The sequence below is a fragment of the Dermacentor silvarum genome, chromosome 2 (genome assembly GCF_013339745.2).
Source record: "Dermacentor silvarum isolate Dsil-2018 chromosome 2, BIME_Dsil_1.4, whole genome shotgun sequence".
Classification (NCBI taxonomy): Eukaryota; Metazoa; Arthropoda; class Arachnida; order Ixodida; family Ixodidae; genus Dermacentor; species Dermacentor silvarum.
Genome location: NC_051155.1, coordinates 135466143 through 135492823, shown reverse-complemented (window position 1 = coordinate 135492823; position 26681 = coordinate 135466143). Strand labels below are relative to the sequence as shown.

The following is a 26681-nucleotide window of genomic DNA, read 5'->3' as shown; positions in this document are numbered from 1 at the left end:
CAAATAGCATAAGCAGCGTATATGGTGCTTGTTCTAAAAGCTGGGTTAAATATGTATTCCAAGCTGTCCGATTATGAATTCAGTCAGGATTAGTATGTTTTGCTCTTTGTTCTTTATTCGGCAAATATTTTGAAGCAGTGGCTTGTCAGTTTCTGACTCAGCGAAGTTCCTCGGTGTGGCCACTATCTGATTATTTTCTGCCTAATCACTCGCGGGTGTGCTCAGTTCCGAATCCGATAGATTTGTTCTTGCTGCGCACAAGGCTCGAAACGTAGCTGTTTTGTACGTTGTAATACCTTGTAGCAAATATATATTACAGCTAGTAACTTGCTTACTCTTGTGGACCATCACGAAACATTCAGCTTCGACCATTGGTGCGCCATAGGTGTAGTCCGTCATTTATTGTGTGTATACAGTGCGCATATAATCAAGTGTGAGTCCATTCACTCATTCTTGATACGTCGGCGATAGAGTGGGCGTAAGTTTTCCTGTCATTTGGACAGATGTGTATTGATAACGTGCGCGAAACTTATTATGACAGGAAGCGGCGCTACTCCCTTTGTGATTGTTTAACGAGTGGTACTCATTCTTGCCGACGTTCTGGGGATGAAGCCCTTTCTTTGAAGGTTAGCGATACAAGGCTGGAGGATGAGCAAATTTCTGCATCCTCGAGGAAAGCCGTACATCACGAAGTGCCGGTAACACGTTCGGACAGTTGCAGCAGCGGTCCGCGAACTTCGCCACACAGATTCATTCTATTCCTTAACATGCCAGTGACTATTTTTGCAGCCAACTACTGCACACGTCTTCAATCCACATTATTCAATCTAGCATGATTGGAGCACAGTGTGTTAGCGAAAACTCAGTTGCATTTCCGACAGCTGATCGCACAGAAGCAAGGTAGAAGCGGTAATGGTTTCGTATTCGTGCGCGGTCGCTGAGGAGAGGTATTGCGCATAAAGCCCCTATATTTATAAATATAGGGGCTTTAATTGCGCACCGTCGTGAGCGCCATCTCGTTTCTCTAAAACAAACTGCTCCGCGAAAAGGGTCAATAGTTCTAAAGTTCACGTGATGTTTATATTACTTATTAATTAGACAAAAAAAAACGCGGAAGCATTGATATCAGTTATTTCTGCCACAATTTTTGGGGCATACGAATTTCTTCTTTTATGACAACATACATATTTTAATGGACAGTGCATAGCGCTCAATAATTCGTTTGCAGCATCTAATATACAATGGAATTGGCAATGAAGTTATTATTCATGCATTTGATCCCTCGACAAATTCTATAAGGAGGAGGCCGCGCTGCAACCTGAGCCCCCCCCGAACAAAATTTCTGGCTACGCCACTGCCGAGCACAACTGCTTCTATAAACTTTAATCCATTTCTTTTTGGCCCATATCGCATAAACCGGTGTGAACATCTAAATTTTTGTACTGGATTTCTAAAAATAATCTCCGTGCGTCTTTCCGCATTTCATAACGATGACCGTTGAAAACAACGCAAACAAAACACCGTGGAAGAAAAAAAAAAAAGAAGAAAGAAAGAACGAAATATGTGCGCGCGCAGAAATTTCCGTTCAGATTCGTTTTCCAAAGTCAGAGCACGAACATCATGAGCCGAGAAAAGGATATTGAGTTTCGTTACCCTGAAAACAGTTCCTAACCACTCCCAGGGCGAATGGCGTTTGAATAATAATAATAACAATAAAATAACGGTTTCCATATATAAGATAGATTAAAAAAAAAAAACAGCAATCGCACTCTGCTCAAGCCAGGTGACTGCAATCTAAATCGCAGCTTCACACCGTTTCCTGAACGATGTGCGCAATCTAGGTGCTGCGTCCCGTCCAAAAGTAAGATAATTTCAATTTGTAAGAGCGCCGGCTACGTACGAGGTGCTATTTAATCTTTCAAAAAGTGGAGAGGACTCGTTTCCGGTTAAAGTAATCAGCGCGCTCTTCTGGAGGAAAGATTACGTTCGACATGAAATCGAAACACGTAGTATACGTCGTTTAAGCATAGGAGAAAAAAAAAGAAAAAAAAAAGTAAGCCATTTCGAAAGCGCAGGAGTGCAGAATTCCTCCCTGTATTCCCAACTCGCGAAATTACCGGGCACGGGCAATACAGCAAGCACGATGTACATCGTAGTCGTGTGCACTGAATTCAAAGTTTAATTAAGCCTCTCAATCGCAAATTTTAAGCCTCTCGATCACGGTGTGATGGATAAGCTCAGCTTTAAACAAGCGGAAGCAAGTTTAAGCATGCATGAGAGAGACACGTTGAAGGAGAGAACGCGGGCACTTTCATGCCACCGCGAGTGTTACGCCAAGATTCAGAGGACTGTTAATGTAGGCTGTACGCATTGTTTTGTGCTCCCTGTTCAGTTCTTTTGTACTCCTGGCGGTTTGAAACCCCCAGCGCTTGGGTACCCTAGCCAAAGTTAACTTTCGCGTATACTAACAGACAAGTGCGGTAGCCCGTAAATATCGATAGGAGCAGAAATGAGACAAAAGAAAACGAGAAAAAAATGAGAATGAGCTACATCAAATGGAGTTACAGGACGTACGAACTGCGACCTTCCAGAAATATTCCGGAAACATTCCAGAAGTCTGGTTGAGCCACTGTCAGCCTGGAGTACGCGCGCGCTCTTAAATTTCCTCGCGCAGTCGAGACCGGCCGTGGTTACGCACGTGAAAACAAACAGAAAACAAGAAAGAAAAAAATGTGATAAAAACGCGGAAGGCAATGTACCTGCTAAACAGTCACTAACTGGAAGACAGCTTGTTTGAATGTTACATTGACCACGCCACGCAGGCATTCCGTAGCAATTAGTGGCCGCTATCTCCGGTTGGTAATAAGTCAACTACATATACAGCTGCAGTGATCGAGCAAATCACGTGCACGCTATAAAGTCCTCAAAGATCTACGATTTGGTAAAACTTAAGTGAACTCCGGTCCGATGTTTAAAACTTACGTAATAGATAACGAGGCTTTTTTATAGCTTGCGATCTTAAAGGTTACAAGACATTTTGGGTTGCAGTAACCTTTCAAATAGATGCTTCGACACATGCAAACCCTATAGGCGTGATGGAAATTAACAAAAACGCAAAGATGAAGTCTTTTTAGTAGCCCAGTAACCTTTATGTTATAGCTTACTAGCAATTACAGGTTAACTTAAAGGTTACCGTGCTAAGAATGTAGGGATGACTCGTAAACATTTAATCGGTCTCGACATGCGCGTCACGAGAGAGAATTCCTCTCCACTACCAACACATCGACTGCGGCTTGTTGGGGTTGATAGAAGGGAGAGGAACAATTGAGAGAAAGAGGGAAATCAGGTTTACTTACCAACGGCTGTTTGTCCCAGCCGTCGGTGCTCGTGGAGAGCTGCATAATCGCCTTTTGTGTCAGTTATGTATACACCATATTTTCCTATGTCTTTTTGAAGAGTTTCGAAAACATTGCCTGGACGGATATCTTCGCCGGTACAGTTACGTCTCGCCAGCAGAGTCGGCAACTTAACAACTATTGATTGCCTCCTCAGCTCGCTCGCAACGATATCAGGACATCTGTCAGCTCGGATTACAAGGTCAAGCTTACGTAAATAAAGTGTTTCGCCGAGGGCGACAGTATGCGTACACTTACGCGCGCAGCTGACGACGCGGATCCTAGTAGGTGAAGGCACCCGACGAAGCCGCCCGCATCGAGAATTACCTCGCCCGTCCGAGCACGCTGCCCGACAGGTGACGGTGGTCGTCATTCGTCGCAGTCCTCCACCAATAGGACATCATCGCTTAAGCGCATCCACGCAGACGCGGCTCAACGCTACGCCAAGCGTGGTACCGCGCGTCTCGTCGCGGTGACGTCAAGCGAGCGACGAATGAGCCAAGGCGGGTGCACCCACATCTACAGGGGCGCTGCTCAAGTTGGCGCTGCTGTCATGAGCGGCGCCGAACCGCGAATGGAAATACCGTCGCGACGGAGCTCGACCAGGGAGCCTACATGCGCAAGCGCTGTTTGTAGGCTCCCTAAGCTCGACTAGCTAGATCTGAGATGCACCTATAGGATATTTATTGTTTGTTTGTCCGTAATTCGAGCTCTCTCCGGGCTGTTAACAGGGCGGGGAATGCAAATTCACGACAAGACGTATGACTTATAGCGCACCCAAATAATTAGTCGCAAATACAGACAGTTTCTTAAGAAAGTAAAGTATGTATTTACATTCAAAACCGAGTGAAACAACACTGGCAGGTTTCTTTAAAAAGAAGAGACATATAAGGCTGTTGCAAACACCTCTAAATTGAGTGTGTTCCAATTGACAGTTGTTTTTACCAAGAAATAATGCTTAAAGACATCAACTCCGGATGAATAAGACATAAAAACATAATTATATGATTTATCCGGGGGGATAACCTGCCGGGGGATCGCAAGTAGAGCTTGGGATCCGCTTTAACAGAAACATAGCAATCTACATGCGCGTAGCAAGTGTCGGAATTAAGGCTTGCCCTATCCAGTAAGGCTGTAACTCATTGCGTTAGAAGACGAACCTAGCCACAAGACGTTCTACGCTTTCCACCTCATCGATAAGTAATTTCTAGTAGTGGTCCCAAACTATTCTCGCGCACTCGTGAGTATAAGGCGAACGATTCCAACAATATGCATCTTATATTACGTCAGGCCAGGCACCACGTCAGTTTTCTTTTAACAATCTTTTCTTCTAACAAACGCTGCGCGTTGTTTAACAAACCCCACGCGCAGCACTGCGCAAAGGTAGCAAAGAAAACTTCGTGAAACATTTGGCAACGCGCTATCTCAGCTTCACCATAGATACGCGCGTAATCAGAAAAAAAAAAAAAAAAAGCATTCACATAACGTGGTCGATTGTCGTAGCATGGCGACGACCATCTCGTAGGCCGTGGTGCGAAGTCTTGCGTTTTCACGAAAGCCGGCATCGATATCGAACTAAATTATACCCGTAGAACGTTTCAGCGCAGCTTAACCGTTCAATACAGTTAGCGCAGAGGTCGCTGCCGCTTGCCAAGCGCGCGCATGCGCGATGAACACGCGAAGCTGACACGTGACTGGACACCCATGGCGCTCTTATGTCAGCAAGAGCCATTTACGCACCGTAACAGGGGCGCGCGCTTTAGAGGAGGTCCTGTCAATTTGAAAGATGCAAAAATGAAGCACTCGGGCAACGTATTTCGTGCGACTCACGTATTTCTCGAGAAAAAGAAGAAAACAAAGCCAAGGAAGAGGTCTCGCCTTGCATTTCATGCGAGAGAGAAGAAACATGACCGCGAACACCAATGAGCGGGGAGGTCAGTGGACCGGCGAAAATATTCCTGAAATTCAAGGCACGCCGTCCCACAGCGGCAAGCCGCAGATCGCGCTTCGCTGCGAAACCAGCCGACGATGTCTCGAGGCCAGTAGATACAGGAATACGGGAAAGGCAGCGGCCAAAGGGAGCTAGACTTTACGACCCTTGGGCAGCCGAGAAGTCGCAAAACAAGACGCGAAGAAAAGGCGCACGCGCTCGCGTAAACACACAAAAGAAGACAGCAGCGCGGCCGTGCGCACAACGAAACGGAAAGCAGGAAGGACGGGCCGGGCCGGCCGGCCGGCGCAACCGGTAATCGCATTCGCGTCGCTCGGTGCCCCCAGCCGGAGGGGGACCACCGGTTGCGCATTCTCCACTTTCGACGCGGCCGGCGCGGGCCCGACTGGCGCGTGCTTTCACACAAAGAGCCACCGCGCCGCCGTCCGCGATATTGCATTCCGATTCGGGGAGCGCGACGCCGCGTGTTTCAGCTCGGGGAGCATGCAGGGCGCTCTCCCTAGCCATGGTTCGGACAAATAAGGAAGGCGCGACGCGCCTATTTACATTTGGTACAAGATGGAAAGTCGCAACGCGCGCGACGATAAACACGAATGCAGGCATACCGCGAGCCGGGCTTACCGGTGCACGTTTACGTTGCTCTATATATACGCGAGACGGCCGCCGCCGACCTCGCGTGCGAATAGCATAGAGATGTGATGCGAAAGTGGGGGGCAGTAAGAATGGCGGTACCAGCAGGTCGCGCGCTTACGCTTCACTTCCAACGATTGTGCGGCGTAGCACGCCGCCATCTTGTGCGGGCCAAAGGAGATGAGCGGAGATGACCTGCGTGCGGAAGTTCGAGCACTGGGCAGTAACGTGTGTCGAGATTTACAGAAACACAACCAGGTGATGGAGTGCATAGGGACGACACACAATTTGTAAGATGTCGGATCCCCTGATCACACTTTTTTTTTCTTTTTTTTTTTTAGCGGTACGCCTTCGTTAACCAGGTCCTATATGATTAAACAGCCCCAGGAGGCATGACACAAGAGGAGACGTAACCCACAAAGCGTTCACTTAGAAATTAGGGATTCGTGATTAATATACAAAATGGCATATACAGAACTCGGCATCTCGCGAGAAATGGAGGCAAATAAATATTTCACTCGTGATACAGCGCTGTGTGCGTTCTCTCTCTTCTTGTGTTTTAGTCGTGCACCATTACTTACCAACTAACCGAACAAGCTATTTCAGCCAGGTCGATCTATGTCCGCCTTGGCTGGGCCTGCTTCAAGGAACAGAGTTGACCGAAACGTTATTTCATAGTTACTGCGCAAACGAAGAGCAGCTATTAGTGACACCCGCGCTGCAGCACCGCCACCTTTCTTGAGAAGCAAATGCGCGAGCTGCGCCGCCGGGTACAGCCTCAGTTTATTAGGCTCACAAAGTCTGACAAAAGACGAAATCACGCATCTCGAAACCGCGAGATCCGGTCACCCACGCCACGGCGTACAAAAACAACAGGCGGGAATAAGCACACGCCCGGCGGGCTCAGCGTGGGAAGTTTTGCTCGGACTCGTGGCAGCCACAGCAAACACCGCGAGCCCATCAATCTCCGAGGTAGACACAACTAACAGCTCGCTGCATGCTGGAACGCGAGCGAGAACGCGGTCTATTCTGGCTGACTCGAAGAGGAGAGAGTAACACGTACTACACAGTTCTTCGCTTATACACCACGAGTCTATACAACAACAACGGTCTCATTCCAGACGGCCGTTGTGCAACCGAGTCAGTGGTGGCGTATCTGCATGCTCGCCAAGAATGACGTCACAGCTAGAGGGCGAAGAAATGGTGTAATTAATCAGGGTGCATGTCTACTATACGTTGACCCACTTTTAAATTTCTCAATTTTTCCAGGTTATCTCCGACGGTGTTTATGAAGTTATTGGGACCATATCACTTAGTGACGCGGTGGCAACAAGACCTTGTCGTTCTTCCGTGTCCGCGTCACCTAATATAACTGTATGAGACCAACTAGCCCATAAGTCTGCAATCCTTGTTTTTACGAAAATTTCTCGGCGGTCTACGACACTATAGGTTCAGGCGCAAGGAAAAGAAATGTTTATTTATGGCAATCCGTAATTTTCAACAACTATACTGCCAGTGAGTTCCAATTAAGGTAAACTGCACAATCAGATTTGACTGAATCACGTGTTTTATGACATAACAACCATGTACCCAGCCCAGCTTACACAAAACCAGCGAGACACCATTATTTGCGGATTGTGCAGGTTCAGTTGAGAAACTCGCTTCCTTCTGACATAACCACTGCAAGTACCAATTGCCGATTCACAGCAACCGCGGAGTGATTAATTTCATATTATTTTCGTGAATTTCCAGAACTGAGAAATTCCCACAGAATTTCAGGTTTTCTCTGATGGTAGACACCCTGTTAATACCGGCACAAAATGCGTGCAAGGAGCGGCAAATATCCGTTTCATGTGGTAAATGTCATCATGCACTTGTCCAAGTAGAAGCACGCACACGGCTGCTCACTGCATTCCTACCCAAGCTGCCTCAGTGCAGTTACGCAAACCGCGTAATAAGAAGAGCATAGGTTTGGGCTATAGTTTGTAGCTCATAGTAAGAGATTACCAGCGCGAGCAAAAGCAAAGGAGAAACAGGGGCATGCAACGCTCGTCCTGTCGTTTCTTTTCTCCTTCGTCTCTTGCTCGCGCTGTTAATCCGTTATTATTGCGATAGCAATTATATGGACACTCAAAAGCAGATTTCTGCCGTCGCCGTCGCCGTGAGGTTCCGTATGACGTCATTTGGAGAAGAAGTCGTCGCCGCGCGCCGAACGCTGTATGTGCGAGTGAAAGGGCGCGAGGGGCGCGTCTTTCACGGGGAGTGAACGCACGGCGGAGAACAAACGCGCGTTCTGCGCCGTGCTCGCTTAAGGGCTGAAGAAGTAGGCGTCTCTGTTCTCCTTCACAATCACCATGTATGTAGAGCAAACGCGCCTTCTTCCGACGAGCGAGAGGCCGTGGGGGAGGGGGAGGGAAGGGAGGCGACGTTTAGCTGCGGCACGCAGTGCCTATTTATATCAGAGGCTCCGGCAACAGTCACCAACGCCGCACGCATTTTGAGCGAACGCGGGCAAAACGCCGATGGCGTCGACAACATTTCTGCGTGTTGCGATGCTGCTGCATGTCCAAGTTTATACAGCTGATAAAGCTAATATCATTACTCCGTATAGCTCTCTACAAGTTTGCTATCGCAATTGATGCTTCGCCTTTCAGGTGAAACTGCGACAACTTTTACTCGTATAAACAGTCACGGTCTTCGGCAAATAAAGTCGGACGTAAAAAAATAACGAAGGATAAACGTTCGTCTGCAGCAAATCCAGCAATGTAAGTAAGTGACTGCAACGCCTGCCAACAAACTATAGCAACGAATCCGACGGCGCAATTAGCAGGCATGTCGCGAACGAAAAGCATCGCGTTGGTCACTGCGTGTATACCGCCGAGACGAGACAGATAGACCCGAACCTTCGCACAACGCCGCTAGACATGCAGGTTCTCGGCCGGCCTATATACTTATCTACGACTGCAGGTTCGTGAAACACTCTGGCTCAACTTTTCTGCGAGCTCGCCAAATAGGGAGGAATGGGACCTCGGCTACTCGACGAGCGGAGAAAAAGAGCGGCACGCTAATCGCCCTCTCGTGTATCGTCCGCGAAGCCACCCCCCCTCGCGTCCGGTGAGGCATATATATGAGCTGCGCCACGAGTCAAGTGAAACTCGGGCGCCATCCACACGCCGCGGTGCTGCAGGGTGTGTGTGTGGGGGGGGAGGGGGGGGGAGGCTTGAGAGAGCCGGAAAGCGGGCCCCCTGCCAGCGCCAGAAAAACCCGAGTGGGCGAAATGGCCCAGCCATGGGACGACGACCACTGCATTTCCAAACGCGCGCTCGCTCGCACGCAGGTTGGCGGGGAAGCGCGCACGACTCCGCCGCGCATTTCGAGGCGAAATAACGGTCGCCCACGACGTCGTAATGACAACACAACGCGCAACAAGTTCTCACGCCACGTCGAAACACGCCTCTTAATACCTCCTTCCCGCTTCTCCGCCTTTTCTTTATTATTATTCGTCTTTAAACTTAAGCCGCGACGAGGGATCAAAATATACGGCCGGTCATATTTCGAACAGCCGCACTCCTTCGTTTTTATCTTCCTTTTCTTTTTTTTTTTTCATTCCACACACACGACTATGAGGTGCGGCCGGGCGCCCTCCTCATTAGCGCGCAACGCCGGCGCCCAGAAAGCTAGAGCCAGCGTTCTCACATTATAGCCGGGCTAATGAGGGCTTCCCCGCGTATAGACCTCGGCCCCACAACGCACGCCAACCCCCGCGGGACTCTTTATTACGTATACACTGTACACATGATGTGGCGGACTTCAACGCGCCGTCCGTCTCGGGTTATTTCGCGCGCGCAGTGTGCGCGTACTCGCACGGCTGAACTCCACTCGAATCAGCAGAGCCCTCTTATTCCGTCGTAGAGCTGTCTGCGGGCAACGGGCCGCGCAAACAAGCTGGCCGACACGCGAGCTACGTATACAAGCATCTGCGTCGGCGCGGTCAGCTGAATGCGGTCGGAGAAAAAACGCGCGCGCCGAGCTTTAGCAAACGAACGCCTCGACGCCAGCAGACTCCGTCCACTTTGCCGGGTACACGACGAACCCGTGGCATGCACATCGACCGTTGCTATACTCTCGCGATTGGCCGCCGATGCATTTCTCTCTCTCTCTCTCTCTCTTTGCGCAACAATCTAAGCTGTTTTAACAGGTCGATGATGGTATGGACTTCTTGGTACGGCATCTACTTTGCTCTATAGCACAGGTAGAACGACAGGGACACAGAAAAGCACATTAGACAAACACACAGCGCTGTGTGTTACCGTTGCGTGTTTGCCTATAGTGTACTTCTCTGCGTCCCCGTCGTTCTGCCTGCGCTATACAGCAAAGTAAATGTTAACGGGTGTTCGTCGGGCTATCTCCCTCTGCTCTTTCCGTCTTCGCAATTCTCTCGCTTTCTGGTTGTTCGAGTGATGATGTGGAAGAGACAAACGGCCGTTCGCGGTAGGGCCCGTAATGGTGCAGTGCGTGGCACAAGTGTGGAAAGAAGAGAGAGAGAGAGAGGGGAGGGGGGGGGGGGGCGCTGCAACGAGCGATGCCGTGCAATAACAGGCGGTCGCCGCCACCTGGAACGGTCCTCACGCGATTCGACCCATTTACTATCCAAGCTTCGAAGGAGCGAAGTAACGTCTACGCTTCACGACACAAATTCGCCAAGCTGTACGGACGGTTCGGATTCATCGACAGGAACCATCAACGCTCTGCATTCGAATCTGCTATAGGAAGTCCACTGCAGCCTGTCCACCAACGCATATACAAAAAAAAAAAGTTCTTTACAAGCCGACAAATACGAGTAACATTCGTTTTACCCGGATGACGCCAACAAAATGCTGTCCACGGTAAATACAATCACGGCTCGTTTTGCAGCCGCCAAATATTATAATACACACAGTGAGCAGAAGCGAACGAAGACATCACCAATTGCCGCGCGTGCTTTTGACGTGTATAATCGCTGACCCAAATGCAGGAGGCGCCGGCATGCACGTCACATTAACATCGGAGGTGAGTCACACCGCACAGGACGCTCTCTGGGACAGGCCCAGTTCACTCGCACGTATAGTGCCATCCGGAGCAGTGCACTCGCGGCCCCACAGCCATAAATGAACGTTTGTGATCTGTAATTTTTTTTTTCTAACGCTTCGCATGCATTGTATTCGATGAGAAAGCGCAACGGTAATTCTAGCTTTCTTTGTACAGGTTTGTTATAAAGTAAATGTAACTGCTAGACGTGAATTATTGACTGGTTGATTGATATATTGATTGGATTTAACATCCCAATGGAATACAGGGCGGTAAGAGGCACCCGGGTCGGTCACGAAGTACGGTCACGAGAGTTTTTCTCTTTCTTTTCTTCCCCCATTCGGCCCCAAGGTAATGCGGCCTCCACTACCGGGTATCGACCCCATGACTTTGGCAATGGCTTTCCGTTGCTGATCTCAAAGAGCCACTGTGGTGGGTACTGCTGGACGCGAAGTTTCGAATGCCATAGGACTTTTTTTTATGCCAATTTTATTGACAACAAGCGCAAAGCACAGTGCTGAAGGCCAGCCTCGCAAAAAAGCTGTAAGAATGCAGCGTGACGAGGTCGGGCGTCCGCTATAACAGGCAACAACAGCAATGAGCACAGCGCAGAAACAATAAGCGCAGTGAAGTGCTAGCTTCGTTTATAGGACATTAAGCGCGTCAGATATTCATGGTCACTTTCCTGCGGATAAACATGTCTGCATACATGTATGCACATTGCGCGCACATCCAAGCACGTGAGTACGCGCAATTGACAGCATCGCTGCGTAACGCAGCTACTGCATGGCACGTCGGTGAAATGTAACAGCAGCTACGTAAAATGCAGTGTACACATCACCCGACGAAAGGGCCCTGACTGCTGCGCATGCGACCATGCACCGCGAAGCCGGCACTGCAGGGGGCGCGCCATGCAAGCACCTTGGAGCAAGTAGTTGCGCGCAGTAACGTCTCCGAGTGGTAACCACGACACGCCCCCAGCAGTGTGACGCCACCACCCAGTGTTGCCCTCTATCCTGCCTACAGAAAAGCGCCCGGCCTTATGTTTACGTCTTGCTTTTACGCCACAGAGAATATCCACGATATCACGTCGGGCGCGCGTAACGCGGTTACTAAATTCACGCGCCTCGGGGGATTTCGTCGGACAGTCCTATATATACGTCGTGTAAATGTGGACTGCATCACGGTGGACACAGCTAGATAGCGGAATAACATGCGACGATAGATGCCCGCATTTCGCGCAAGCCCGTACGTCTTATAAAGTTAATTGCTGTCCAATGACGGAGCTTGTACACTCGCTCGCGATGGTAGATTTCCAATGAACATTCGTAAAGGAAACGAAAACAAAATTTCCCTGACTTACACACTTTTAATTCGTAAATTGAACTACAAGTGTTACTCAAGAAATCGAAAAAAAAAAAGCTGTGATAACTGTAATAACCGCAACTTGTAACTACAACAGCCAGCCAAGGACACTAGAAATGACAATACTGCTTCATGCTCAGATAACGCAAAAAAAAAAAGGGGGGGGGGGGGACCGAAATACCCATCATCACCACATGCGAGTAAAGAGCGCGCTATACACGCAGACAGCAGATAACACCAAGGCGCCACAGGAGCAACATTTATAAGAGGCGGGAACTCATTTGCGTCCCGAGACAAGCAAGCTTGTAAACGCCTGCCAGCCATCAATTCGCTATGCAAACACTATATATAGTACCTTTCAATCGAGCCGGTAAACAAACGAGCAAGCTATGCAGCATCGTGTCAAGTATGGAAACTTCGAAACGCAACTCATTCACTCGAGCGGCGCGTGTTTCTGCGAAGGCCGTCAAAGTCAAAAAGCTTCGAGCAGCAAAGTCAGACGAGGTGCGACGCAAAGTAAGAAGAAAAAAAAAACAAAAGCTTCGAAAGCAAACAAACAAGTCACCAAGCTCACCGAGCTCGCCGTCGACGAAAACTTCGCTCTAGGAGTCATGAGGTGGGGCACGGCGGCAGCGAATACTCCCTGGGTTCCGAGCAGAGTAAACACCAAATCCACTTCGCAAAGCGTCAACAGATGATGAACGGAGCACCGTACACGGGGACGGGCGAAAATGTGGGGGCCACGACAGCCGCCGAAATTGAAACATGAACGGACGAAGTCGCCGTCACCACCATCGAAGGTTTGGCACAGAGGAAAAAAGAATACAGGATTCAGACACCAGGAAGCACCAAATCACACGCGCTTTTTTTTTTTTTTTCGGGAAACGGCAACGAACAACCGAACAGTTGGTACATGATGCGCTAGGTGACAGCAACGTGCGAGCGCTTCATCCCGAGGACTCGGCCCGTGACACAGGGGGGGGGGGGGGGGGTGGCAGATGAAAGCAGCGCAGACGCAACTGTCAGCAGCAGTTTGTAGCCCGCACGCGCGCACGTCCCAAGACGGAGCGCGAAACTGAAGCAAAACGTCCCCACCCCACAACACCAACCCACCGCCGCTGCAGTAAAGCACGACACTGTCACACCGGCGCAGAATTACACGTGATATGGAACGGTGGACACAAGGAGGGGGGGGGGGGGGGGGGAATAATAAAAAAAAAAAAGAACAGCAGGCTGCAGAGGTCGGCGGAAGGTTCCGAAGAGGGGCGGAGACGACGCCGACGTGGCAGAAACAATCGAGGTGGAAAATGAGACCGCGCCTATATTACCACTACCGCGCACACGCACCGACGACGAAGTCCCGTTCGCGCCGCTGCCACCCGCCGACGACAGCAGCAGCAACAACAACAACACGACAGAGCCGTACGGCACCGAGTGTACGACGAGGTGCATGGAGAGAGAGAGAATACCAGAGAGAGAGAGAGCGAGAGAGAAGAAGAAGAAAAAAAAAAAGCGTGCCAACGGCAGCGCGCGACCCGGCCCGGAGGCGGCGGCGGAGATGACTCGATCGTCGCCGTCTCTTTGCCACGGTTCGCTTCCTGCAACCGAGGAGGAAGGACGCGCGTCCTACTACCGCCAGCCAGCCTTCGGGTCCGAGCCTTCCAGCGCAACCAGCCCTGCGGGAAGAATACAATGCACGCCACAGGAGGGGGGCATTCAGCAACACAAGCCATCGCGCCATACGAGCCCGACGATGCGGCACCCGCCACAAACCTCCTCGGGCGTCGAAGCAAACGGAGCGGCGAAAGTGAAGTAATAAAAGGTGGTAACCCCTAAAACAGGGCGCGTGCCGCGCCGTCGACGGAACCCCTCGAGTGTGGTTCCGGCGTTCCGAGCTGGAGGAAAGGGCTGTGCGGGATGCAAGGCGGCGTGCCTCAACCACGCCAGGCTCGCGCGTTGTTATGCGCGGCTGCTCGAGCGAGGCCCAGTCGTCGCCGCGGCGAAGACCTCGCCCTGCAGGGACGGACGGTGATGAACGGGCCCGGCGGCGGTGCACGCGGCTGTGCTCCAGAACGCGTGACGCGACGAGTCGGTGTCCGCCGCGCCACCGGAAGAAGGAAGCCATAACCCTGTCTGCCCCCCAAAAAACACGGCTGTAAACAAAACTCATTTTGCCGGCGGACAAGGCATCTGATGTACAAACCATCCACGATCGCTGCGCGGCAGAGGGCTGTGGCGGAACTGAACAGGAAAGCTTGGGAACGTATATATACTTCGTTAGCAATGACTTGATAGTGCTTCTCATCGTCTGTTATTTGAGGACAGAAGCAACTAAAAAAATAATTCCCTCGAGGCAATTAGAAGCGTGAAAAAAGTGGTTGCTTGGACCGGTTGGTGAAACATGGTTCAGACAAGGAAAATTCCTTTTTAATGCGCAAATCGCAGGAAGGAAGGAAGAAGGGGACAGGATAGAGCGCATCACCCTGCGCGTCATCCGCTCGGTTCAATGCCACTCATAATTTATCATCCACCGTTCACGGCCGGTCGGTCCTATTGATAACGCGGGCAGAGCGTCACTCTTACCACTGCCGAGGAGCGAAAAGAAATAGCATCGAAAAAAAGGCATCGCTACAATATCGCGGCCCTAGAGGCTGGTACTGCAAGCAGTGGTACGGTGTGCTCGAGAGTGAAAATGCTTCGTGTGTACAACCAGATCCCTCGCGTGTTGATCGAATAATCAACCAGAAACGCTTGCCAGAGGAGATGTCAGTCAATGAGCATTCTCTGCGGCATTGTAACGCGGTACCAACACATTTTACATAAGCACGCTGCCAAGTGCTCGCACAAATCAACGTGCATATCGGAGGAAGCGGGCGTGCCCTTTCAATGTGGCTATAGTACATCCCGTTCTTGATTTTTTTTTTTTTTCTTGATTCGCAGGTCGTAGAAATATCACTCGCCTTCTCGCTGTCTGTCCTTGCACACAGACCCCTTGAAGTTCACATAAGGTATGTCACACGAATATCTGATTCCACGCTGTCCCAATCACATCATCTGCCCAAAATTAAACGTTATGGTCGGGATACTTACACAAGCGCGAACAGATGGTACACGAAAGCAAGGACAAGAACAAGACAAACGCTAGTCCCGACATCTGTGAAAAACAGGTCTAGGACGTGTACCGAAAAGCACCATTATATCCATCCAAGTAGCGTATTGCACGAGTCCGTATTGTGGACGTCTCCACGAAGAGCCGTATGATCAGCGCCCCCCACCGCGTCGAGTTGGAAAAGAAGGTCCCACGAGCGACGGCTCGAGCGATCCAAATCGGCGGCCTCGTGAACAATGAGAACGACAAGGTCTGCTAATTGCGCGAGCGCGTGGGCGCGGACAGCGACCACGTACGAAGCAGCGATGCACACAACGTCGGGGTTTTAGAGGAGTGGGCGTACAAGGCGACCGGAGTGAGAGGGCAGGGGGAGAGTGTCTCTTTGCAGCAGACCTCCCTCTGTCCTCCGTAGAAGAAGGCGCAGCGGAAACAAGTCATGCGTACGTCACGCGTCTTATAGAGGCCGGCAGGCCGGGACAAACATTGTTACAAAACGACGGCACGCGCTCCGCTCTCGCTGTTGTGAAGGCGGCGGCCGCACCGGACAGACGTAGGCGGTTACGCTAAGCTTTGTGACGTTATTACTTATGTAAATTGCGTTGATCACGTCAGAATTGACGGCAGGATGATAAAGGTTGCTATGCTACTAATTATGTCGATTAGTTTAGCTTACACTTGGCGAGGTTAGCTTGGGGGAGGGGGGTAGTTTTTGCCAATTTGCACGATGACGTCTATAAATTAGTACTACTCTTCAATTGGTTATTAAATAATAAAAGACCAAAAGAATATCCCTGTAATGCCGAAACGCCCAGTTCCACATGCAGAAAAATTAGAAAGACTTGCTGACTTTTTTTTTTTTTGGTCATACAGAGAGCACAGTTGTACGAAAACCAAATTCAATCTTCATTCCTTTGTAAAATAATTCGTAAAGTAATTACTTATTGAGTTCCCTGAAAGGCTTCCGGGAATAAAGGGAACACTCGCTAAGCGTATCAAAACAGCTTCTATATTATAGACAATGCGTTACGTTTCCTTGTACCCAAATCGGAACTTTGAAGTATCGAAACAGCATATCATATACGATACGCCAGGCATTACGGGGCTATATAAATTCTCTAAAAAAGAACAATGCGCGTTCACCGATTAAAGTCTCCTCTGTAGAAATCGAAAGCGCTCGAACATGCGCATGCTCGGTTCGATGCTCTATATATAGCTTGCCGCGAGCTCACGAACAAGTCGACGCCGCATCCGGCGTAATAATTGCGCGCGCCAACATACATATACTCTCTTTCTCAACCGCTTTCTTGTTTTCCCGCAAGGACACCTCGGCGGAGGAGTGCGCGGCGCGAGCCCCACCGCCGCGGGCGTCAAACAAAACAGCGGCTCGCGGACAGCACAAGGCCGGCGGCGACGTGCAAGCACCGGATCCCTCGTCCTTGTGACGTCCACGCATGCATTTCGCGCGGCAGTCGGCCGAGACGATGAAAATGAACGCGCGACGGCCACCGCCTTCATCCCGCACACCACTGTAACACACACACACCTGACAGTTCGGCATGCAGCCGAATGTTACCATCTTATATACTATATGCTTGCGCCAGTCAATTTCGGCGAGTGCATGAGCGCATTTATTATAAACAGAACGTTTCAGGACGCCGATATGAGTAGCAACGAAGGTCTATATACGTGCGCCACGGTTGGATCCAGGGCAAAGGATCAAAATTGCGCGCAGATTTAAACTCACCGAAATCACGACGAAGCAAGAGACGGATTGATTCAAGAACACTCGCTGTTCTTGGACGACCGAAGCGAAGCTGTACACCGCGATTTCATTTTTTTTTTTCTTTTTTGGGTCGAAATATCTCAACGTTTACGCACTGACAAATTCTTACGCAAGGGTTATCTGCGCATGCGGGCTATACCCCGCTATACACAAACGCCCTATAGTTATGACAGGCTCACATGCATCTAAGCAATTTCCCGTTCACACACTGGAGCAGCGCAGCAACCGATACACTGTGTTGCCACTTAGTTCCAAAACCGATTCCTTCTCCTTTCTCTCGTTGGCTCGAGCGCCGCCGTATCGATATGTATAATACGCCACAATACCGGCGTATATATGCCAACCGGTCCGAAGCGCAAGAGTGAGACAAACCAGAAAGAAAACGAAGGGCCCTACACATGTAGCCACGTTGTCATTACGGCTCGTTGGCCGTTGCTAATCGTTCCCGCGGGGCTCCGGATGTTATTGTGAGGCAGGCTTGCGGCACGCGGCTCACGTATACATACACAGATGAGCGCCAATCGCCGCGGACAGTTGATGTCTCTTTCGAGAGACGATTCTGGCACGCTGGCCCCGCGGCGGGCCATCGACGCCACTCATATAGGCGGTCAATCGAAAGCGCGAAATGCTCGTCTCGTATATATGTGAGAACGCTGGCACGCCGACCACTTCCATCTGCATGTTTGCCTCTTCACCGCCGCGCGAAGCGTCGATACACAGACTACGACCCACCGTGGTGGATCAGTGGCTATGGCTTTACTCCGCTAGCATGAGCACGAGGTCGCAGGTTTGGACCGGCTCGTGTAGAGTTATTTGGGTGAACGTTAAAGAACTGCAGGCGGTTTCGGGACCGCAATGTAATTTTGATACGCTATAACACCGCTGGAAACAAAGACGCCCTATACGACGGCGTTTGCCGACACGCACCCGCACGCGCCTATACAAGCAGGGGTCTAAGCTAAAGTGAAATCTCCCACACCAGTCACTGATCACTGGGCTGCAGCTTTAACTCCTGGAGAATGAATGAATAAAATACTTTATTTACCCCTGTTTAATGGGAAGGGGGCAATTGGATAGAAGATGAAGGGGGGGGGGGGGGGCGGAACTGTACTTGAAGTAGGCCTTCTTTGGAGAGTGCACGAAGCGTCTGACACATCAACGATCGGAGCAAGCGCCTACAGAGAAAGCCAAGCGCTGGAAACGGAACCCCACTATATAAATGCATTTTGTATAGAGACTCGACGCGATAGACAACCTCAAAAGCATTGCACCGCGATGCCCGAAACGTTATACGCGTAGCGCAAGCATACGCCTATATACGGGGAAGTTACGGTAACAGAATTTAAAAAAAAAAAGAAATAGGTAGAAAAGACGGGGGAGAGGAGGAAGCCGCGAACGTTCGCGAGGAGACGGCGACGCTTTGCCAGTGCGAATCCCGGCTGGATGCGCTGCATGGGTCGTGCCGCGGAATGTGCGGCGGCAGATCGACAAGCGGCGGCGACGGGGTCAGGCTGGCGGAAGGCAGCAGCATAAGCGAGCAGCCGACACACACACGCATCATCGGTAGAGGAGAGAAAAAAAACAACATTAAACAAACGAGAAAAAAAAAAAAAAATCTGGAGCGCGGCAAAGCCGGCCAGCCGGAACGCGCGCCCCACCGGAGGGGAATGAGTCGGATGATCTCTTCGCCGTCGCTCAACGACAGCGCCATTTCCGTAGCCCGCAGTGGCGCACGTCAGTGCGTGTCTCTCGTATGTGTATGTATACCTACATACATACATGCACCAGCCACGTACTGGAGGCGAGAAGCGGCGGCCGGAGGTCGCTCTACTTCGGCGCTGCGCGTTCATAACCGGAAGAAGACGCACCAGCCGAGCGACGAACGAGCCGCCTCGTTTACGGACATTGCGTGCCAAACCCCGTCTTCGAGGACGACTGTAACCCCGCAACGCCCAACATACCGTTTCTGATGCGCGCGCGCTGAGTTGGACATCTGAAAAATGCCGATTTTGAGCGGGCGAAACATGCATACCCGATTACCTATTTGACACGCTGAAGTGAAGCTTTAGCTGGGTGGAGCTCAGCGAACCAATTACTAAATAATTATTTACTGTACCAATTAATACAATTAATACCTTGCTCAAACAGAATTTCTACCTTTCCTCTTTCTCTCTCTCTCTTGTACAATGTACTCATCGTGGCAAGAAATAAAGGTGAACAATTTGTTTTAATTTTCTTTGCTCTGGAATGTCGTCCAGGCTTCATGGGGTGTAAGAGAGAGCTTTAGCGTGGCGCAAACAAGGTATACGGCATATTATAACGTGCACAGCTGAATACCTATAAAGGCCCTGGGCTTTCGGCAGAAAGCAGCACTGGTGGCCCCGATGAAGCATAAACTTGCTTCAAAAGATTATATATATATATATATATATATATATATATATATATATAACAACTAGCCCGGAAAAAAAAAAGAAAGCAACACTTAATTCCGCGGTAGCGACGATATTTGACGCCACGTTTGCCACGTGCACCAAAGCGCGCGCAGTCGTCATTCCAGTATACCTGCTGCGGCTTAGTCAACGTGTCGGCAGACGGCGTAATCATCGCGAATGTAATTTTGCGGCATTTCTTTCCCAAAAAGAACGGTTGTGCAAAAAAAAGGAAGAAAATAACAGGAAGAAGACCTTTCTTATGACTCTGCCGATATTTCCAAAGGATCTTATAACACTGCACGCTGGCACTTTATTATACACGACGAGTAGGCTCCCGTAATAGCAATCAAAACACGGCACTACCCATCTCGAAATCCAAATTACCAAAAACAAACATTTTATACGCTCCCACAAGCGTTATATACAAAGTGCTTTCAATCAGATGAGTATGTCGTCTCCCTGCAAACCTCTTTATAGTATAAACGCTTCCCTCCTTTTTGTTTGCCTAACGTTTCATTTCACTTACCCTGCACTCTTAGAACACAACTCCAATCGCGCAACACCGCGAAGCCAAAAGTACTAGACGAAAAAGAAGAAGAAGAAAAAAAGTTTAATCTCGGATGTCGCCAGAAAGAGGCTTATCTTAAAAGGGGCGGCCGAGACTTTTCTCCGGTCATTTGCTTTCGTGGATCGCCGCAATTCGGCGGTCGATCCGCGGCGGGCATTTCTCTTCCCGCTTTGACGTTTCGGAACGGGGTCTGGTACCTGGAGTGGGCGGTGCTGCTCGCCGATCGACGCTGGCGGCCGGAAAATGGGACCGCGACCGGCGCCGCCGACCCGCACCGTCGGCTCGAACCAGGCGGCCGGGAACGCGGCGAGCAGCATCGTGCAGATCGAGCTGCCCCGCTAGAGACCGAGCTCGGCTATTCGGCGGTACGGTGTGGAACAGGGAACCTACCTGCAAGTACAGAAAGAAGAGCAACGGAACACTCTTAGACAAACATTCATTTCAATCATTCACTATAAGCTTACATTCACTTGCAGGACACCGTATACGTACCTCTATTTTCATGAAATCGACACATTATTGGTTTATTCGTTTATTCATAAGTTCAGATGCGCTTCCAGGACACGCATATACGTCCATTTTTGTAAAGTGAGACACTGTTGACTGATTGATTGATTCATTCATATGCACTTGAAAGATGCGTACGTATAATCAGTGGCAAAAAAAAAAAAGGAATCGCTTGTGCACCGTGCTTTTGGGGCAGATCAAAGGACCTCCTCCATCTGGCAGACATAAAGGAAACAAACAATGCGCACAATGAGTAATATGAGGGACGCCGTAGTGGAAGTCTCCGGATTAATTTTGAACATCTGGGATTCTTTAACGTGACACTAAATATTAAAGCAGACAAACTTTTTTTTTTTCGCCTCCATCGAAATAGGGTCACCGTGGCAGGTCATTGCCACCTTTCTGCAGTTACCCTTATGCCAACACCCGAGGCATATCTTCACTAGTGACAAAACGTTCCTGAGATACAGGTAAGCTAGTGCAGGGTATACGTGAAGAAACACCAGTATCTTAGATCTATATTAAACTTTAGCGTCCGCTAAAATATACGTGCATGATGTAAGTATATGCTTGTTCGTTTGTCAAAAGTTTATGCAGTATGTTCTGTACGGATGTACTATCGACCAAAAACGTTTACGGACCAAGGGATCTGACAAAAAGCTGGATATCTCCGCAGCCTCAAAACGCAGCCTGGTATTCCCCTTTCCAGCCGGTGCAGTTGGTGCAGTATATGCAAACAACATTGTGGCATACGGTTTTACTGGCTATTTTTCAAAGGCTGCTCGGATATTTAGCGTTTTCTGAGATGCCGTGGTCCCTAAACTTTTTTGGTCGATAGTACTTACACAGGGGTCTGTGCACGCGTCTGTGAAACTGAACACATTTATGTGTTCTCGGACAATATACGAAGCACGTGTGTTTATACACATGCAACTGTGTACGTGTTTACCTTCTGTGGGTCCCTGGACTCACTTCCAATCTTTGTGGATATGACTGATTGACTGTCTTTTACGATACATATCGTGCCGCGTTTTGTTACAAATTTAGGAGGAGTAACCGGTGCCACCTAAAACCACCAACAATTACATCTTGTCAATAAAAATAAAAAAAGTGCTCATAGACAGTGAACGCACCGTAGCCAGTGAGTTGTAACGCTAAACCACATCATTTAATATCGTATGCTGTTTTGCACCATTATCCGACAGAGAACCACACCCGGCAGCAGCAGTTGAGGCAGTGATTTACGAAACGGATTAAGTGAACCCGGACCAGCATCGCCATATTATTCTTCGCCTATTTAAATGTGCGCTACAGGACGCAGGCCTCTCCCATTTATTTCCGATTCACCCTTGTCCTACGCCATCGAAGCCCCATCCATTGCCATCGATTATACCTCGTCATTTGATCTGTATCCTCTGCCGAAATCGGCTGTGTCACCCTTGTAGGTAACTTCCTTGGCACTCGTTCTGTCCCTTTAATAAACCACCGAGACGAAAAAAAAAAACTAAAAACCACTTCACAGTTCAGTTCACGCAGTCGTATCACACTGTAAAAGGCATACGCTATTACCGACACTCAAGGTCGAGTGGTCGAGGCGGCTAGAAGGACACTGAGACGCTACTGTAACAAGACTGCGCGCCCGTCGTCACTTTAATATTTCGTTCAAGAACGACGCTCCCCGCTTTCGCACGTTATCAGAATCGGCCGCTAAATAATAATAAAAAAAGACAAACCCCATGCACTGCCATTACTACCGCGCTGTGTACAGACAGAGCAGAGCGGAGAAGCGCTTTCGCCTCTCGACACGGAAGCAGCATTGTCCTACTGCAGCTCTCTCTTCATGCGATAACGAGAGAGAGAGACACAGTAAGAAAGACATAGTAAGCTGCAAGCATATAAAACGAGAAGTAAAGCGTTCCGTTGGCCTCGTCAGCCTGCGAAAACAGTACAGTCAACGGAAACCGCTTTCCGACGATATCGAGCGAGCTCAGCTTCGGAGAAGCTGCAACACGTTACAGCTCCGTCTATTCACCGCCCACGGGTAAAAGCGGCCGACGATCGCGAGAGAGGCGGAGGAATCGGGGAGCCCCATCTGAATGAAGGCGCGCACGCGCACATACGCTCTTATCGCCTCCGCCGCCGCCGGCATGCGAATGCTAATGCAACTCTCGGGCGCCGCTTAGAACACATCTCTCGAATCCCGCAGCGACACTGTCAAACGAAATAAAGGGCGCGACTGAGGGGAGAGGGGGGGGGGGGGGCAACAAAAGGATCGACGGGGGCGATATGCCGCGCCGTCGCCAACGCGTTCGCCGCCCGGGTGGGCGTCGGCCAAGTAAAAGCGAAGCGGGGGCACCACCGGGAGAAATCGGCCCAGGCAGTCAGCCGTCCCGAGGTCAGAACGGCGTTGATAAAACGAAGCGTCGGCAGAAGAGGCGGAGGCCGGGGCCCGATCGACTAAACCGCGCAACGCGGTTAAACGGGAGGAGTAGATTAGGAAAATGGAGGTTTCGCGACGGATAGAAGAATAAGAAAAGCGCCGCAGTAGAGAGAGAGAGAGAGAGCGCACACAGACGGCGCGCGGTGACTTCCTAATAAGCAGCCGATCGGGCCAATATAATACTGAATCCGCGCGGGCAGATCCAGGGGCGCGATATATCGCTCCGCGCCGCGCTACCGCGCCGGCAGTCAATGGCGAGATCGCGCGGCTGGATATACGAAACCACGCAGATCGGAGGCGACGATATGCGAGCGAGTGTGTCGTGCATTCAACCGACACGTTGTTTCTTCACTGCCGACCGCGATGGGGAGGACGTGCCCACGGCGAGCGCGTGAACTCCTGACGCGCGGACGTGAGCCTAGATTCGTCGTGACCCGCCCAACACGTTAAAAAAGAAGATAGTAAAAACATCGCGTCTACAACATCCAAACAAGAGGGTCGCAGGAAGATGGAAACACCGACAGTGCGTGATCGAACGAGGGATGTTTCAGGCTGGAGGCAACATTTTGACAAGGCCGGGGACACTGTCTTAGTTGAAATATACTTACGTTCTGGGGTGCTACGTGCCAACAAATCCGCTCTGATTATGAGGCACGCCTTTGTGGGGGACTCCGGATTAATTTCTTCCACCTGAGGTTCTACGACGGGCACCTAAATCTGAATACACGAGCGGTTCTTGTATATCGCCGCCATCGAAATGCGGCCGCCGTGATCCGAAACGGCGACACTGAGTTTATCAGTGCAGCGTCATAGCCACGGCGCGGGTGAACATTGTCTTCAAGCAACAACTCACAAGTCCCGACTTGTCTTGACAATGACAATGTACCCTTGTCGAAACGTTGGCTACAATCTGAAACGTCCCTTGTTCGGCCACTGCTGATAACGTCTGCGACATGGCGTTTATAATGCCAAGCATTACACGAACATTTCGCTAGATCTTCAGCCCCTGACGATACGCGGCAAGGAATGGCACTGGCATAGAATCAGCATTATCCCAGGCCTGAACAAGCATGTAGCAGCATCAGCATCGAAGCGCACTGTCCGCAGCGCCATCTATTTGCAAGAGGGCATGCAAAAGACACGCCGGCCCACGATAACGAGCTCTCCGCGAGGTCGGCTTTACTGAATTCATATGACAGAAAGCTGGGCTGGTCGGATTTCTGATAACTGATGCATTTCCAGCGTTGGAAACGTCCAGTTCTTCACTCATCTACTCTCTGCATTTTTCTGTTTCTTCCGAAGCGCTGGCAATGCATCAGTTACTGAATTCGCTTTTCATCCCGCCGACGGGCGGACAGACAGGATGGATGCATTTCTCAACTCATAACCGCCGTTCGCAGGAAAATATAAAAAAAAAGTAGTCAAAGACTCCGATTGAACGCTTCGGGGCAGCGTTAGACTGCGCAAGTTCTCCTGCTGGTCACCCTTTTCGGACAGGAGACCGCGCTATACTCGCGAAGTTATCGATGCAAATACGCCGTTCACCGAGGCGCGCGCGGGCATCGAGCGAGGAACGACAACTCCACAAGGCAAGCCAGTGCGACGAATCCCGTAATACACGGCCCGGGGCCACCGAATGCGTCGCCGTGGAATGGAAAGAAAAACTGCGCGAAGGAAAAGGTGACGCTAAAAATATGCGATGACAGATTGGAGCTCGCGCCTCCCCATGCGTCGCCAATGGAAGCAAAGCAAGCACGCCCGCGTGGATGTACACACGCCCGCGCAAAATGTATACCAATAACTCAGTGGCGCGAAAATGGGGCACCTCGGATTGCGCGCACAGAGTGATGAGAGCCGAAGTAATGCAAAAGGCGAGAGGCGGCGCGTCTGTTTATTTCTGCGGGGAGGCCGCCCCTGCCCGGACGGCAAAATATTTCACCCGGACTTCTTTTTCTTTCTATTCTTTCTTTCTCTCTCTCTCTCTCTCTTTGTATATTTCTTGAAAATGTATCAACCTCGGGCGCAAGACATCCGCGAAACTTGGCGGTGCGCTCGATATTCGCCTCGTCTCCGAAAGGATCGCCCCGGTGAAAACATTTTCGGACCGCGGTCAAGTACACACACCTTCCAGGGGCATATGTATAAGGCTATGACCTCGTCAGGGGTTTGACAACCGAACACCGTAGGTCTTAAAGTCGTGTCTTGCACCGTGCTTTTTCAATCTTCTCTTTTTTCGTTGAATAGCTTGAGTAAAGTTAGCTGGGACACCTTATATATTCATTCATATGGGAACACATCTCGCGACTTCGCAAACAAACGACAACAAAGTTTGCGCGATGTCCATATTGTGGTAAAAGAAAATGAAATAAAAGCTTGTAACTCTGCATCATGCAAGAACTACCGTAATGTCTCAGCAATTTTTTTGTCCGTCCACCAATGGGTGTATAGTTATCAGGTAGATATGTTGCTTAAATCTCACCATTCTTAAATCCTTAATTAATAGTCTTGTAAGCCGCGTTTCGGGGCAAAGCAAAAGCAGGTGTTGAGCCCCTGACGTTGCCACAGGAGCCGAGGACTTGGGGCACATTCCTCAATCGACTTTTGTAGATCCCCAAGCCCAGGTAACGGATGGTGCAAGGCGAAATTCCAGCCCAAAGCCTCTGAAGAGAGACTTCCTGCGCCCAGTTAAGGTTATACAGGAAAGCAAGCAGACACAAGGGGAATTTCAGAGCCCGCGCTTTAGTTTTTCTGATAATGAAATACGAACTAATCCAACTACAGTAGATTCCGCTTAAGCGCAACTCGAAGGGACAAAAAATGTCAGAGTTTCGCCCTAAGGGCGAAGCAATGAATGCGATAGCAACACAGCAATGTCATACGACGGTGAGCGGCTTTGGTAACAATATGAATTGTAGTAAACATGAGCTGATTAAGTAAGCAGGTGTGCTGCGGCGTAAGTAGACCGACATGAAGAGAGACTCGATGACCACGAGAAGGCGCGTGTGAAACGGTGGTGTTGATGAGAAGCGCTTCCCGTGGGCAGCGCGCGTGCGTAGGGACACACCTGTAGCGCTGCACTGCCGATCCGGGCAGCATTACATGTGTAGCGTGCATTGGAAAATGTGACCCGACTATTACTAACTGAATGAACAAGCGTGGTGTGAGCGCGCACAAACAAACATGAAGAGATCACACTGAATGACTGCAGACAACGACTGTCAAAACGCTGGCAGCAAGCATACGCCGCTGCGGGCGAAGGTACGTGCGGTCTATCGCTTCAACAGGAACTGAGCCGCGAATGCACGGCTCATAAAGGTCAGAGCCGTGTGGAGATAAGAGACGGTGCGGCGAGCGACGAGCGCGGTTGTTGGCAGAAGAAAAGTGCGCCCCCCCCCCCCCCCCCCCCCCCCCGCTTCCTCCGGCGCTGGCTT

The 26681-nt window shown here is 50.2% G+C and overlaps 1 protein-coding gene across 2 annotated transcripts in view; it reads right to left on the bottom strand.

Annotated features, from left to right (window-relative positions):
- The window catches only part of LOC119441803 (uncharacterized), a 458799-nt gene that overhangs the window by 333091 nt on the left and 99027 nt on the right, over positions 1-26681 (bottom strand). Inside the window, exon 1 of one of the 2 annotated variants that reach the window (XM_049661634.1) lies at positions 12983-13585. The exons of the other annotated variant lie outside the window; for it this stretch is intronic. Coding sequence (XP_049517591.1) covers positions 12983-13021 — 39 coding nt within the window. The 5' untranslated portion in view covers positions 13022-13585. Of the gene's footprint in view, positions 1-12982; positions 13586-26681 lie in introns of those variants that run through there. 2 annotated transcript variants of the gene reach the window in all.